The sequence below is a fragment of the Prionailurus bengalensis genome, chromosome C2, assembly GCF_016509475.1.
Source record: "Prionailurus bengalensis isolate Pbe53 chromosome C2, Fcat_Pben_1.1_paternal_pri, whole genome shotgun sequence".
Classification (NCBI taxonomy): Eukaryota; Metazoa; Chordata; class Mammalia; order Carnivora; family Felidae; genus Prionailurus; species Prionailurus bengalensis.
The window spans coordinates 83961847-83979300 of NC_057350.1; the positions used below are offsets into that span (position 1 = coordinate 83961847).

General features: G+C 39.8%; 1 protein-coding gene across 3 annotated transcripts in view; it reads right to left on the reverse strand.

The window, feature by feature from the left end:
* YEATS2 (YEATS domain containing 2) overlaps positions 1-17454 on the reverse strand; it is a 116509-nt gene that overhangs the window by 13016 nt on the left and 86039 nt on the right. For 2 of the 3 annotated variants that reach the window (XM_043594782.1, XM_043594781.1), the window contains exons 20-23: positions 16542-16718; positions 13453-13636; positions 6150-6278; positions 5314-5412 (exon numbers count right to left, since the gene is read on the reverse strand). In XM_043594782.1, the coding sequence (XP_043450717.1) occupies positions 5314-5412; positions 6150-6278; positions 13453-13636; positions 16542-16718 (589 nt within the window). The remainder of the gene's footprint in view (positions 1-5313; positions 5413-6149; positions 6279-13452; positions 13637-16541; positions 16719-17454) is intronic. The other variant, XM_043594783.1, reaches the window with a different exon arrangement.

Consider the following 17454-nt stretch of genomic DNA (forward strand, 5'->3'; position numbering starts at 1 on the left):
TGGTATCTGTCTTTCTCTGTATGGCTTATTTCACTTAGCATCACACTCTCCAGTTCCATCCACGTTGCTACAAAAGGCCATATTTCATTTTTTCTCATTGCCACGTAATATTCCATTGTGTATATAAACCACAATTTCTTTATCCATTCATCAGTTGATGGACATTTAGGCTCTTTCCATAATTTGGCTATTGTTGAGAGTGCTGCTATGAACATTGGGGTACAAGTGGCCCTATGCATCAGTACTCCTGTATCCCTTGGATAAATTCCTAGCAGTGCTATTGCTGGGTCATAGGGTAGGTCTATTTTTAATTTTCTGAGGAACCTCCACACTGCTTTCCAGAGCAGCTGCACCAATTTGCATTCCCACCAACAGTGCAAGAGGGTTCCCGTTTCTCCACATCCTCTCCAGCATCTATAGTCTCCTGATTTGTTCATTTTGGCCACTCTGACTGGCGTGAGGTGATACCTGAGTGTGGTTTTGATTTGTATTTCCCTGATAAGGAGCGATGTTGAACATCTTTTCATGTGCCTGTTGGCCATCCGGATGTCTTCTTTAGAGAAGTGTCTATTCATGTTTTCTGCCCATTTCTTCACTGGGTTATTTGTTTTTCGGGTGTGGAGTTTGGTGAGCTCTTTATAGATTTTGGATACTAGCCCTTTGTCCGATATGTCATTTGCGAATATCTTTTCCCATTCCGTTGGTTGCCTTTTAGTTTTGTTGGTTGTTTCCTTGGCTGTGCAGAAGCTTTTTATCTTCATAAGGTCCCAGTAATTCACTTTTGCTTTTAATTCCCTTGCCTTTGGGGATGTGTCGAGTCAGAGATTGCTACGGCTGAGGTCAGAGAGGTCTTTTCCTGCTTTCTCCTCTAAGGTTTTGATGGTTTCCTGTCTCACATTTAGGTCCTTTATCCATTTTGAGTTTATTTTTGTGAATGGTGTGAGAAAGTGGTCTAGTTTCAACCTTCTGCATGTTGCTGTCCAGTTCTCCCAGCACCATTTGTTAAAGAGGCTGTCTTTTTTCCATTGGATGTTCTTTCCTGCTTTGTCAAAGATGAGTTGGCCATACGTTTGTGGGTCTAGTTCTGGGGTTTCTATTCTATTCCATTGGTCTATGTGTCTGTTTTTGTGCCATGTTCACCGTTCTTTAAAGAAAAGTTAGTGTCCATATTTTTCATATTGATTTTTCAATGGCCTGCGTATGTATACTCTAGCTAGGACTCCTTTGTTAGATGTATCAATCACCACTATCTTGAGTATGTGGCTTGACTTTCACTCTTAATTTTGTACCTCTAATGAAGTGAGGTTCCCAGTGTTATGGACCTTTTCTTTTATGGCTAGTTTTCTTACCTGTTCTGTTTACAAAGCACCTTTGCCCAAGGTCATGAAGATATTCTCTTCTAGATGCTTTATTGTTTTACCTTTCACATTTAGCTCTATATCCAACTCAAATTAATTTTTGTTTATGGTGTAAGATTCAGTGTTTTCCCAAATGGATATATCTAATTAACCCAGCATTACGTATGGTAATGAACATCCTTTCCCTACTGAATGTCATAATCAGGTGACCATATACGTGGAAGTCTATTTTTGGGTTCTCTTTTCCATTCCATTATTCTGTTTATTCTTGAACCAATTCAACACTATCTCTGCAGCTTTAAGTTTTTTTTTTTTTTAATGTTTTTATTTATTTTGAAGGAGAGAGACCGAGCGTGAGCAGGGGAGGAGGAGAGAGAGGGAGACATAGAATTTGAAGCAGGCTCCAGCCTCTGAGCTGTCAGCACAGAGCCCGATGCGGGGCTCAAACTCACAAACTGTGAGATCATGACCTGAGCCGAAGTCGGACGCTTAGCCGACTGAGCCACCCAGGCGCCCCTATCTCTGTAGCTTTTTTTTTTTTAATTTTTTTTTAATGTTTATTTTTATTTTTGAGAGAGACAGAGACAGAATGCAAGTGGGTTAGAGGCAGAGAGAGAGGGAGACACAGAATCTGAAGCAGGCTCCAGGCTGTCAGCACAGGGCCCGATGAGGGGCTCGAACTCACGAGCTGTGAGATCATGACCTGAGCTGAAGTCGGACGCTCAACCGACTGAGCCACCCAGGCACCCCTTGCTGTAGCTTTAAAGTGTACATATATCTGACGGTCCAAGTTCCCTAGTTTTTTGTTCTTCAAAACTGCCTCAGCTACTCTAGGCCTTTGCATTCCCACGTATATTTTAGATTTAGCTTGTCCATTTTTGGGGGGGGGGGGGCGGAGAAAGGATAACACATCATGTTTTTAGTAAGTTAACATAATTTATCATATTTGTAAGAAATTAGTTGAGGCCTGAACAACTTGCAGGACTGGAGAGCCAACCCCCCACCCCAGTCAAAAATCCATGTGTTTAACTTTTGGCTCCCCAAAAACTTAACTATTAACAATGTACTACTGACTGGAAGCCTTACCAAAAACACAATTGATTAATACATATTTGCATGTTATATATATTATATACTGTGTTCCCATAATGAAGTAAGCTAGAGACAAAAAAAAATTAAGAAAATCATAAGGAAGAGAAAATATTTACAGTACTATATTGCAAAAAAATCTGTGTATAAGGGGGCCTGCACTGTTCAAACCTGTGTTGTTCAAGGGTCAACTGTATTTATAACTTATTATGTTTATAATGGAATATCCTCCTTCCATTTACTTAGGTCTTGTTAATTTCTCTCAGAACTGTTTAGTAGGTTGCTAGCACTTAATTTCTACATAAAAATTAAATTTTTATGTATTGACTTATATCAAATGACCTTGCTAATTTCATTGTTGGCAGTATATATTCCCCAACTCCCTAGTGATTTCAAGATTTCAAGAAACAGAAAGGGAGTGCCTGGGTGGCTCAGCTGGTTAAGCGTCTGACCTCCACTCAGGTCATGATCTCACGGTTCGTGAGTTCAAGCACCGCGTCAGGCTCTGTGCTCAAAGCTCAGAGCCTGGAGCCTGCTTCAGATTCTGGTCTTCCTCTCTCTCTGCCCCTCCCCCATTCACACTCTGTCTCTCTCAAGAATAAAAAACTAAAAAAAAAAAAAAAAAAAAAAAAGACACAGAAGGAAGTCTTCAGAAAAAGTTCTAGTTCTACAGGTGCAAGTACACTTACATTAATCTGGCCCTCAAACAACTATAGAATTATACTGTTAGCATTTTTAGGTTGACACAGCTATTCTACTAGAGAAATGAAAACATATGCTCTTAAAAACTTATACATAATAACTGTTAACAACCCTAATGTCCACCAATAGGAGAAAGAATAAACAAATTATGATGTATTCCTACAGTGTGGAATACTATTCAGGTACAATAAATATGAATCTGAAAAATATTATGGTGAGTAAATAAAACCAGACGTGGGAGAATGCATGTGCTCCCATTCATATAAAGTTAAAAAAAAAAAAAGCAGACACACTATTCTATTCTAGTCTATTCTAAGGGAAATCAGAACAGTGGCTGCCTATAGGGGTTGGAAACTGGAAGGAGCACAAGGTGATGAAAATTTCTGTATCTTGAACGGAAAATGGGTTACATGGGTTTATAATAAAACTCATCAAATGGTATGCTAATTATCTTTGCATTTCAGTATACAAAACTTTATAATTAAAATAAAAACAGATGCCCTGACCCCAGTCCAAAATTAACTGAGTCAGGGGTGCCTGAGTGGCTCATTCACTTGAGCATCTGACTCTTGGTTTCGGCTCAGGTCGTGATCTCACAGTTTCCTGACTGTGAGCCCCATGTCGCGCTCTGGGCAGACAGCATGGAGCCTGCTTGGGATTCTCTCTCTCCCTCTCTCTCTGCCCTTCCCCCACTTGCGTGGTCTCTCTCTCTCTCTCTCAAAATAAATAAACCTAAAAAAAAATTTAACTGAATCAGAATCTGCATGAGGAAGGCCTATGAAATATAACTACTATTGAGGAGAACTACTGGTCCAGACTAATCCAATTCTTTTATTAGCAATCTTTTGATCAGAGGTTGGCAAACTTTTCCTATAAAGGACTAACCAGTAAATATTTTAGGCTCTGTGGGTCATATGACCCCGGGTGCAACTGATTAACTCTGAGGTGGCAGAGCATCCACCGATAATATGTAAATAAATGGGAATGGTTAGGTGCCAATTACTTTTATTTAAAAAACAGGCAGGGGAGGGGCGTCTGGGTGGCTCAGTCGGCTGAGCATCCGACATCGGCTCAGGTCATGATCTCACAGTTTGTGGGTTCGAGCCCCGCATCAGGCTCTGTGCTGACAACTCAGAGCCTGGATCCTGCTTCGGATTCTGTGTCTCCTTCTCTCTGCCCCTCCCCCACTCATGCTCTGTCTCTCAAAAATAAATAATGTTAAAAAAAACCTTTTTTTAAAAACAGGCAGGGACTGTAATCAGCAAATCCATGTTTTAGTTGGTCATGCTGTAAGTAACAAATTCACCTTTCTTCAAGACTACTGTGAAAGATCCAGCATGCCTGAAAAGCAGACCTACTTCAAATTCTGACTACACCGCTTTTTAACTTTCAAGATTTGGGAAGTAGACTCTTACTATCTCCAAACTTCACTTTCCTCATCTGTAATACGGGCATAATAGCTATCCTGAAGGACTGTGATAATTAGTGATATATATAAAGTAGCCAGCAAGGTTCCTGGTATCCTTCAGGCTCTTAACACATGGTAGCTATCATTATTACAGATGTTACAGATATAAAAGTGTGTTGCTCTAACCCATTGCACTATCTCAATCTACTTAGTAGTCAGAAATGTCCCCCTTGCCAGCCTGCCAAAGTTTGGCCCCACCTAAAGCTCCTTTACAACGATACACCCTAGGTGAGTCCCCTAATTGGTTTACTTCCCCCAAACAAACCCTATTGCTCCCTCAATCTGGCACGCCCCTTCCCCCTCCACAGCTTAACATGCTTCACCCTTCTTAAGTCTAGGTTATAATCCTTGCCCCGCACAAAGTCCTACACCTCCACACCCACTCCACACCCCACCAACCCTGACCAGACATCCTAGACCAAAACACTTCACATTCACATTTTCCAGCTCACTTATCCTGGAGTTATCGATCACTGCCTGCTGTCTACAACTCAGTTCAACCTGACTGCAAGTTCCTGGAGGACAGAAATGCTGCTTTAAACATCTCTGCATTTCCCTCAATGTCAGGTCTACTCTAAAAACACTCTAAGTATTTCTGAAGGGACTGATTCACAGATGCTGAAACTTGAAGGGACCCAGATTATAGTAACGCCTTGCACGAAACTTCTGGGCAAAAATACCGTGAGAAACACCTACCTTTTGTAACAGCTGCTGGAGCAGAGCTGGGGACAACTGGGTTTGGGGCAGCTACAGGCAGAATGGCAGGTGATTTGTTGGCAGAAAATGACTGAACCACTAACAGGGAAAAAAAGGGAGAGGATGTAAGAAATACAGAAATCATTCTAATGATGATCTAACTCCCAGGTGATGGCCCCATTTTAGACTAAAGGCACAAGAACAATTTCAGTACATTAAAAAGGTCCTTATTAATACAGTGATGTGACAAGGTAGGGTAGGCTGTTTACTATTAGCACCAGGGTAACTGAGCTTTTATTATCTTCCACTGTGGAAATGGGGGCTTGTCACTAAGAAAATAAAAATCCAATTTGTATTGGGGCGCCTGGGTGGCGCAGTCGGTTAAGCGTCCGACTTCAGCCAGGTCACGATCTCGCGGTCCGTGAGTTCGAGCCCCGCGTCGGGCTCTGGGCTGATGGCTCAGAGCCTGGAGCCTGTTTCCGATTCTGTGTCTCCCTCTCTCTCTGCCCCTCCCCCGTTCATGCTCTGTCTCTCTCTGTCCCAAAAATAAATAAACGTTGAAAAAAAAAAAAAAAAAAAAGAAAATAAAAATCCAATTAGCTTGGAACTCTCCTGAACACTTAAAATGTTCCCCTGCTACTCAACTTTAGAAATGGGGAGTTACTTAGAAGCCGATGGGTCATCTGGGGTTTACGGTGTCCCAGAGTTCAAAATGCCAAGGACAACTCTGATGGCTAAAGGGAAGACCATATGGGGAGGGGAGCCTGGGAGCCACCCCCCAGACGCCTCTGCCAACAGTCCTGGTGGCAGCCGCAACCCGTGGGTGAAGGACTCACCTTTATTCACAGGCATCAGTATAGTCTGTACACCTCCAGACGTATTTACACTGAGTGGCTTGAGCTGGCTGGGGATTGTCAGGACAGCCTGCTGGGGATTGGATTGGCTGGAGTGAATCTTTAGCAATCCTAAAATAAGTTGGAAGATAAGGCCAAGCTGAAGATCAGATGCTTTCTGAAAGTCCTGCCTTCTTCAGCATTCACCTTTCCTCACAGGAGGAAGTTCTTAGGACATCTACCCCTTCAGTAAACGGAAAGCTGGAAGCAATGGATGTGACAGATTTCACAATGAAAACAATGCCGTGACAGTGATGATTTATTTTTGCTCTGCAATCATGAAGTAACAGAAATTTTTGGAAAAGCAACACTAATCAACAAGAGAAAACGTGAAAAAGTATTTAAAAAATTAAAATTAAAAAAAGAGAAAAAGTAGGGGCGCCTGCATGGCTCAGTTGGTTGGCCATCCAACTCTTGATTTCGGCTCACGTCATGATCTCACAGTTTGTGAGTTCAAGCCCCGCACTGGGCTCTGGCAGTATATAGCCTGCTGGGGATTCTCTCTCTCTCTCTCTCTCTCTCTCTCTCTCAAAATAAATAAAATAAAAAAAGAGAAAAAAATCCCCCAAAGCCCAACTACAGAGAGAACAGTATTAACATTTTAAGACAGTTCTTTCCATGTTTGTTTTCTGTGACAATTTCTGTGTTTTGTATATAGCTGTGACAGGTACAAACTGAATATAAAATTCTGTATTCTGATTTGGATAACTGTCATTTTCTTACTTTAAAACCTTCTCTGGCTCCTGGCTTCCCAGAGAATGTTTCCAAAATTAGTTTCAAAGTATTCAGAGTCCATTTTAAGCTCATCCCAGTTTATCTGCATCCTCTTCACACCATCCTTATAGATCAAATACTCCTATCTGTATACTCGACATACCTTCTAATTTCCTACTTGTGTGCAGCTCTCATCTTTCAAACATCAAACATTCTCCACCTATTATTATTTTTAAGTAAACTCTACCCCCAATGTGGGGCTCAAACTCACAACTCCAAGATCAAGAGTCGCATAATCTACCAACTGAGCCAGCCAGGTGCCCCTCCACCTGTCATTTTAGAAAGGGTCACCCTCTTCCACTTTCCTTTTAGGCTAAACTTCCATATTCCCATTTCCACTATTCAACTACTGGAGGCATTCAGAGGCCGGTAAAAACAATAGGCAGTTACTGTGAGACAGCACAAAAGACACAACACAAACATGCTGTCACACACTTAAAAACAGCAATAGGAAAAAAAACAGCTTAGAGGCTAAAGATACTTTAAGGCATTGGAAAGCAGAGGGTATGTATGTGTAAAAGGAAAATAATAATCTTAAAACCTTTCTGAAACAAAGCCTTATAAAAATCTTTCTTTGGAACAGATGAATGTCAAATCAGATAGTAAGTTGTTTTTGTTTTTTTTTTAATGTTTATTTATTTTTAAGAGAGAGAGGGAGGGAGAGCACACACACAAGCAGGGGAGGAACAGAGAGAGAGGGAGACAGGGAATCTCAAGCAGGCTCCATGCTGTCAGCATAAAGCCTGACTCAGGGCTCGATCTCACCAACTGTGAGATCATGCCCTGAGCCCAAACTGGACATTTAACTGACTGAGCCACCCAGGTGCCCCTAGGTAGTAAGTTCATACCGAGATGTACCCTCAAAAGGAACAACAATGATGTACAAAAACAGACACTTAGATCAGTGGAACAGAACAGACAACCCAGAAATGGACCCACAAACGTATGGCCAACTAATCTTTGACAAAGCAGGAAAAGACTATCCAATGGAATAAAGACAGTCTCTTCAGCAAGTGGTGCTGGGAAAACTGGACAGCAACATGCAGAAGAACGAACCTGGACCACTTTCTTACACCGTACACAAAAATAAACTAAAAATGGATGAAAGACTAAATGTAAGACAGGAAGCCATCAAAATCCTCGAGGAGAAAGCAGGCAAAAACCTCTTTGACCTCGGCTGCAACAACTTCGTACTCAACACGTCTCTGGAAGCAAGGGAAACAACAAAAATGAACTACTGGGACCTCATCAAAATAAAAAGTTTCTTCTGCACAGTGAAGGAAACAATCAGCAAAACTAAAAGGCAACTGACGGAATAGGAGAAATTATTTGCAAACGACATATCAGATAAAGGATTAGTATCAAAATCTATAAAGAACTTATCAAACTCAACACCCAAAAACCAAATAATCCAGTGAAGAAATGGGCTAAAGACATGAATAGACACTTCTCCAAGAAGACATCCAGATGGCCAACCAACATATGAAAAAATGTTCAACATCACTCATCATCAGGGAAATACAAATCAAAACCACAATGAGATACCACCTCACACCTGTCAGAATGGATAACATTAACAACTCAGGCAACAACAGATGTTGGCGAGGATGTAGAGAAAAAGGATCTCTTTTGCACTGCTGGTGGGAATGCAAACTGGTACGGACACTCTGGAAAACAGTACGGAGGTTCCTCAAAAAAATCAGAAATAGAACTACCTTAGGACCGAGCAATTACACTACTAGGTATTTACCAAAGGGATATAGGTATGCTGTTTCAAAGGGGCACATGCACCCCAATGTTTACAGCAGCACTATCAACAATACCCAAAGTATGGAAAGAGCCCCCAAAACCATCAATGGATGAATGGATAAAGATGTGGTATATGGAGTATTTCTCGGCAGTCAAAAATGAAATCTTACTATTTGCAACTATGTGGATGGAACTAGAGGATATTATGCTAAGCAAAATTAGTCAGAGAAAGGCAAATATCATATGACTTCATTCATATGAGGACTTTAAGATACAGAACAGATGAACATAAGGGAAGGAAAGCAAAAATAATATAAAAACAAGGAGGGGGAAAAAACATAAGAGACTCTTAAATATAGAGAACAGAGGGTTGCTGGAGGGGTTGAGGAAGGGGGGATGGGCTAAATGGGTAAAGGCATTAAGGAATCTACTCCTGAAATCATTGTTGCACTATATGCTAACTTGGATATAAATTAAAAAATAAACTATTTAAAAAAAAATAAACTATTTAAAAAAAAGGACAATGACTCGATTTTTCATATTTTTCAAATTCTTATTTTTATCAAAATATTACATGCTTATCAGTTGAAAAGTAAAAAAGTGCTGAAAAGGCTTTTAATTAAATATAGTCATCCTTTCCTCCACCTTCCTATCCTCATGTAGTTCCCCAGCAGTATCCACTTTCAACCATTTTGGCCCTGTTTTTTAATATATATGTCAGCATTTTATTTATTTATTTATTTATTTATTTATTTAATTTATTTATTTTAATGTTTTTTTTATTTTTGAGAGAGACAGAATGTCAGCATTTTATTTATTTATTTATTTATTTATTTATTTTTAATGTTTTTTTATTTTTGAGAGAGACAGAATGTGAGTGGGTTGGGGCAGAGAGAGAGGGAGGCACAGAATCTGAAGCAGGCTCCAGGCTCCGAGCTGCCAGCACAGAGCCTGACACGGGACTCGAACTCACAAGCTATGAGATCATGACCTGAGCCAAAGTCGGACGCTCAACTGACTGAGCCACCCAAGTGCCCCTATATCTCAGTATTTTTAAAAGAAAATGTATACTATAGGCCTTGACTAATTTTGATGTAACATTTTGATGTTACACATTGACTTATTATTAGTGTAGATCTGGGCATTTTAAGACACTTATAACCTTCTCTTTCCCTGTCCACCAAGAACGGTTCTCTACTGATTCAAAGAATACCATACAACGATTCCATTTTGTTCTCTGGTGTTAACATTTCCTCCTTTTTCAGTTGCTTAGCTCTCCTTCAAAATCTTACTAAGTCTTCCCACTTCCCTCAAAAATGCCATAAGCTGCTCCTTTACATAATTCTCCCTGCAGTCAAATCTCTCTTACGGTTCCATTTTTATAAGAGGTATCTTTTCTGAAGAGCTCTGATCTGCTCCACTCTGTTTCCTAGGCCTGCTGCACAGCTGTCATACTGCAAACATTCTTCACCATTACCCTGGGACTTCCCTTTACCTTCCTTCTATATCGGACCCTGTTTCTTCTTCTAAGTCTACACCTCTTCGCTCTGATAAAAAACATGTATTTTAGTAATGCCTTGAGACAGGGCACATAGGGAATACATTTAGAACTGTGCCTGTCAGAAAATATTTCTGCCCTCACTCTCCATAACAATCTGCCTGACTACAGAATTCTGAACTGAAAATAATTTTCCCCTAGAATTCTGAAAAGCAGTATCACAACTTCCAGTACTGCTGAGAAGCCCAATGATAATGTAATTTCTGAGTTTTTCTACTTCTTCTTCTGACAACTTGTAAGATTTTCACCTTGTTCCTGGTGTTCTGATTTTGTGAACAAACTGTGCCTCTGTGTGAAGCACCTTTCATTCATTGTGTTGGACACTGTCTTTTGAACTTGAGAGTTTGTTCTTTTCAATTCTGAGATAAACTGTTTCATTTCTTGGATCATTTTCTTCCCACTATTTCCTGTTTTCTTTCTGGAACTCCTTTTAGTCTGATGTTGCCAGGACTCCCTGACACATCACCGCATTTTCTTTCTTAGTGTCTACTTTTTGGTCTGTTCTCTGCTTCTATCTTGTGTCCCACAGTTTAGTCTAAATGCTGCAGCCAGTGATTCTATTGAAAGGTAAGGCAAATAATGTTACTCCTTAGTTTAAAACCCTCCGATGGCTTCCCTTGGTGTAAAAGTCAAAGTTCTTAAGATCTTTTTATTTAAAAAAATTTTTTTTTTAATGTTTAATTTTAGAGAGAGAGAGAGCGCACTAGTAAGGGAGAGGGGCAGAGGGATGGAGAGACAGAGAGATTGAGAACCTTAAACAGGCTCCAATGCTTAGCCCGGAGCCCGACACAGGGCTCAATCCCATGACCCTGGGATCATGACCTGAGCTGAAATCAAGTGCAGACACTCAACTGACTGAGCCACCCAGACTCCCCTGAAAGTCAAAGTTCTTAAAATGACCTACACAGACCCTATGTGACTTGGCCCCCATCACTCTGACTCCCTTGCTCACTCTGCTCCACTCATAATAATGACCTTGTTCAGAACAGTCCATAATGTACACAAAAAATTGAATTAAAAAATTAATAATTATACCTCAGTTACATAAAGAGAGTCAACACCCACACAAAAAATTAATGAGCAGCAGAAAATAGTTTGATTACTTTATGAAAACATTATATACAGAAAATTTCATCAGCAGCATCCCAGGATATAAGAACTTAAAGCAGGAAGATTTCATTTATTTCATGTAAAATACTTAATTAGAAAATGGGAGGGCATTTATTTCTCATAATAGCAACCCTCTATTTCTGTAATTTCTACTCCGGGCTTAACATGGTGCCTGCGAACATTCTATGAGCAAAGAACAGCACTCCCTGTACTAGAACTTCGTCAATGGTAACTGGCAGGTAGGTGGAAGTCATGGGAAACTCTACCAGCTTTAATCTTTTGGTCTTGAACTATCCAAAAAACAAAAGGACACAGGGGCTTGATTTGGAGTTGTGTGTGGAATGTAGTAATAACAGCTATAAGAACAACAACATCCACAATCTTTTATCCAAGGGTACTAAGGTTATGTGTGTGCATGCATGTATTAATGTGTGTGTGTGTGTGTGTGTGTGTGTGTGTGTGTGTGTAACATATATCTCAGCGACAGTTTTTTCTGTCAGTGCAACCCAATAAGCTTTTATCAATCTACAACAAGGCAATACAAAAACTAAGAGTGTTTGGAAACTTTTGTAACATTGTGACACTGCTGTTGACATTTTTAAAAATAATTTTTTCAAAAAGTTTATTTGAGAGAGAGAGAGAGAGAGAGAGAGACAGCGCAAGTGGAGGGAGGGGCAGACAGAGGAGGAAAGAGAGAGAATCCCAAGCAAGCTCTGTTCTGCCAGCTCAAAGCCCAGTGTGGGTCTCAAACCCACGAAACTGAAGACCATGACCTGAGCTGAAACCAAGAGTTGGACGCTTAACTGACTCATGTCACCCATGCACCCCTGCTGACATTCTTACAGTATTTTACAGAAGTATCTGTCTGTATTAGATTGTAGAAAAACAAGCAGAAAAACTGATCTTTCAAGTTTGAGAAGCAATGCTGTATATTATATCAGTCCCCTGGCATGTGGGGCCACACAGTGTCATCCAAGCACCTTAGTATTTTTGTGGCAAAACACAAATTTTCATTTTAAGTTGTACAAATAGCCTGTCAATGAAGGTCAGATTTCACACTAAAATTAGTTATGCAAACAAAGAAACAAAAAAACACCTTTGGTTTTCACAGCTTTTCAGATCTTAAAATTAAAAGGAATGTGGACTACACAACATTAAACATGCTAATAGCAGCCATTATTTATATAACAGCTACTACATGTCAGACAGCATTCTAACCATTTACATATTAACTCATTTCATTCTCTCAACTGTATGAGGTAGGTATTATTATCAACCTGATTTTCAGCCAAGGAAAATGAAGCAAGTTATTTTAACTAAGGCAACCTGGCTCCAGGATTTATGCTGCAAGTTAACCAAAGAAGTAAAAGACACACTCTTCTGGGACCATTTAGTGCTGGCACAAAAAATATACACCTTACCAGGCCTCATACACATCACTCTAACACTACCCAGTATAATAACTAATGTTAAAAATCATGACTTGGAGTCATCAAGGGTAATTTATATACTTTGTTTATGAAAGCAAAGAGTATGGATAATGTTTTGTAACATGTTCCATTCAAAACTGATGATGAAACAAAAAAAAAGATAATGTTACTTTAAGGAGAGTAAACTCTCAGTTCTCCACAAAATTACATTATGAAAGCAGCTAAAATACTCCAGAGTTCCAGGTGGCTAAAGTTTTATTATGTTACTTAAAAGTTATTATTCAATCCATGAAACCAGCTCAGACTTAAAAATTCACATGTAGATTTTATTTTATTATTATTTTTTTTAAGTAGGCTTCATGCCCAGTGTGGAGCCCAATGTGGGGTTGAACTCACGACCCTAAGATCAAGACCTGAGCTGAGATCAAGAGTCCAATGCTTAACCGAATGAGCCACTCAGGCGCCCCATTTGTGTAGATTTTAAAGAAAAATAAATTATCTGAAAAGCAGCTATGTGGAAAATGTTGCTGGGTTAATTTTTTTTAACTTATACAAAATACTGCTTAAGACCAAAATATTCTAGCGCAAAGAAGGGAGAGAGAAAAAATATTATGATACAACTGACCTGATACGGTGGCTTTTCCAGAGATTGTGTTTGGTGTGGGCACCAGGGACGTGGCACTGATGACAGAGGGAGCAGCAGACTTGCAGGTTCCCACGGGGGCCTGGCTCACACACACTGGCTGCTGCCCAGAAGTTTTTATTACAGGGCCTACAGCAGATGATGAACTGGGAGCTGCTCCTTCTGACTGCTCACAAACAGGGCGGAAAATAATGAAATTAAGAAGAAAGCAATGTAACTTACTCAGAACAGTAACTGGCAGATAGCATACTCAATACATGTTATCTATTAGCTATTGTATTACCTACCTATTAAATACCATGCATTTAAAAAGAGCGCCTCTCTAGTTTAGTGTTTCCTAAACTTTTAAAGATTTCACAGACCAGGAAAAGTTAAAAAATTATAAAACAAGGAGGCATCATTGTGTTATCACAGTAAAAAACAAAAAACAAAACAAAAAAAAAACCTCACCACCTACTACGTCACTTTATAAAAGGATATTTCAATACCAAATAAAGGAGGACATAATCTCAGAATATAAAAGTGGAATAAAATGAGCTTTATTAAAAACTCACTATAATGTTTGTCACATTCATTCAACCAACATCTACTTCATGGCAGGCACAGTGTTAAATCCTAAAGCCCAGAGAGAAAAACCCTCAAGGAAAACAGGTTGACTGACGAATGGTATAGTAGGCATAGGTACAAGGCACCATTAAAACTGAGAGGAAAAGAGATGCTGCGTGGCTCAGTTGGTTAAGAGTCCAACTCCTGATTTCAGCTCAAGTCATGCATGATCTCATGGTTCGTGAGAGCGAGTCCTGCATTGGGCTCTGCGCTGATAGTATGGAACCTGCTTGGGATTCTCTCTCCCTCTCTCTCTGCTCCTCCCTTGTCCATGCTCTCTCTCTCTCAGAATAAATAAGTATGCTTTAAAAAAAAACAGAGAGGAAAATTACTATTTCTGCCTAGGGATCCCCGGGGAGAGGAGAGTATTGGGAAAAGCTTCATGTACAAAAATGGCACTTTAGGGGGATCTTCAAGATTCAAGACAGGAAAAGGGGGAAATAAATGTTTCTTAGCAGAAGATAGTAGGTAGAAAGAGAGGCATGAAAGAACATGGTTATGTTCATGGGACTACATGCCAAGTAGAGTGATAACAGGCATGAGAGGTAGTAGTTGTAGGAGATGAAGCCTAAAAAGCAAGCAAAATCAGCTTTAAAAAAAGTCCCTGGGGTGCCAAGACAATTCAAAAGGGAAACAGACTTTAAATGTTGGTAGGCCAACTGACTGTCTACATCCAAAAGAATGAAGTTTGGCCCTTACCTCACACCATATAAAGATTAACTCAAAATGGATCAAAGACCTATATATGAGCTAAAATTATAAAACTCTTAGATGAAAATGTTGGCTTAAATTTTATGATTTTGAATTTGGCAATAGTTTCTTAGCTATGATACCAAAAGCATAAGCAATAAAAGAAATACCCTGGACTTTATCAAAATTAAAAAGTTTTGTGGTTCACAGAGTATCATCAAGGAAGTGGTAAGATGGACCACAGAGTGGTAGAAAATTTTTTGTAAATCTGGTAAGAGACTTGTATCTAGAATAATAATGGCAAAGAATCTGAATAGACATTTTGCCAAAGAAGATACACAAATGGACAATAAGTACTAAAAGATGCTCACTATCATTAGCTATCAGAGAAATGCAACTCAAAGCCACAATGATTACCATCTCACACCCACTAGAATGGATATAACAACAAAAAAAGGAAAAGAACACGTGTCAACAAGGATGTAGAAAAACAGGAGCCCTCATACATTGCTGGTAGGAGTCTAAAATGGTGTAGCTGCCTGAGAAAACTGGCAGCTTCTCATAGTGTTAAACATAGTTTATGATATGATCCAGCAATTCCTTCCTACAATTAGCCAGAAAAACCAAAAACCTATCATTACACAAAAACTTGAACATAAATGTTCATAGTAGCATTACTGATTATAAGCAAAAGGTAGAAACCACCCAAATGTCCTTCAACTAATAAATACATAAACAAGGGGCGCCTGGGTGGCTCAGTCGGTTAAGCATCCGACTTTAGTTCAGGTCATGATCTCATAGTTCATGAGTTCGAGCCCCACATCAGGCTCTGTACTGACAGCTCGGAGCCTGGAGCCTGCTTCAGATTCTGTGTTTCCCTCTCTCACGGCCCCTCCCCTGCTCACACTCTCTTTCTGTCTCTCAAAAATAAACAAAATGTGGTATGGCCATAAAACTGGATATCGACTATTCAGGTATAAAAAAATACTGATACATGCTACAACCTGGATGAACCTTGAAAATACTGTTAAGAGAAAGAAGCCAGACACAAAGAGTAGTTGCCTAGTACTGGGGGTAGGAGGGACTGCTACTGGGTATAGAGTTTCTTTTAGGAATGTTAAAAAAATTTTCTAAAATAGAAAGTGGTGATGGTTGCAAAACCTTGAGAATATAATAAAAACCACAGAACTGTATGCTTTAAAATGGTAAATTTTATAGCATATGAATTATATTTCAATTTTTTTATTGATTTTTAATTTTTTTAATTTTTAATTTTTTTTGAAGTTTGAGAGAGAGATGAGGAGGGCAGGAGGAGACAGAGAGGGAGAGAGAATCCCAAGCAGGCACTGTCAGCACAGAGCCCAACATGGGGCCTGATCTCATGAACCCCGAGATCATGCCCTGAGCTACAATCAAGAGTTGGACACTTAACCGACTGAGCCACCCAGGTGCCCCTCCAATTTAAAAAAAAAAATTTTTAACATTTATTTATTATTGAGAGACAGAGGAGGAGCAGAGAGAGGAGGAGACACAGAATCTGAAGCAGGCTGCAGGCTCTGAGCTGTCAGCACAGAGCACGACATGGGGCTGGAACCCACAAACCATGAGATCCGGACCTGAGCCGAAGTCAGATGCTTAACCAACTGAGCCACCCAGGCGCACCCCACTCCATTTTTTTTTTTTTTTTAATAGAATATGGCCCACTGGCATACCTGCTAAATACCTTAATACTTTTAGGTTTCATTATGGTTTTCTACTGTTGTGCTAATTCTCACCGGCTGTGCAGGACCGTTTGCTGAGAGGGTCACAGCTGGGGAAGTGGCGGTTGTGATAACCCCTCCTGCCACTCTCAGCATTGTGGTTCCAGGCTTTGAGAGTTGTGAAGTGGCTGGTACAGACTTCAGTGTGCTATCAGATATTTTCATTAGTGATGCCTGTCCCCCAGGGGCTGCCTGCAGAAACAAAATCGGTTGAAGTAATAATGTTGCCTTGGTTTATAGGCACAATTTATTCCTTACATACACAGGCCCCAAGAATTAAAGCACATCCAAGAAAGTCTTGCTAATCAAAAACATAGGAGGTGTTTGTGCACCTTTCTAATAAACACTCAAGTTTATGACGTTTTACATACAAATGTTCCTTTACCTCTAATGTAGAACAAGTGAATGAATGCACTTACAAGTCACTATTTGGCAATAGTGACTTCAAAGATACTAGGTCATTTGTTATCAAAATAATGGAGTCTAAAATGCTCTTAAATATATGTGTAATCTTTAAACATGAAAATCTAAACAATATGGGCCAGATTTAAATGGGTAAGTTAAGTGCTCTAGGCTAGTACCTTAGCATTTTATTATTGCTCAACAAATGTAGTACCATTAACAAATTATAGTTTTAGTGGGTTAAATTAAGGCTCAGCAAACGTTTCCTGTAAATGGCATTAAGCATTTACAGCACTGAAGGCCATATGGTCCTTGTTTCAACTCCTCAACTCTACTGTTACACGGGTGTGGCTGTGTTCCAGTAAAATATTATTCATAAAAATAGGAAGCCTTGGGCACAGTTCACTGACCCGTGGCCTAAATGACTGCTTACTGCCCCAGATTAATACACCCCACAAACAGATACCATTTATCAGTCCCTAGAACTGTGTGTCAGTAATGGCAAAAACACTTTCATGTATCTTAT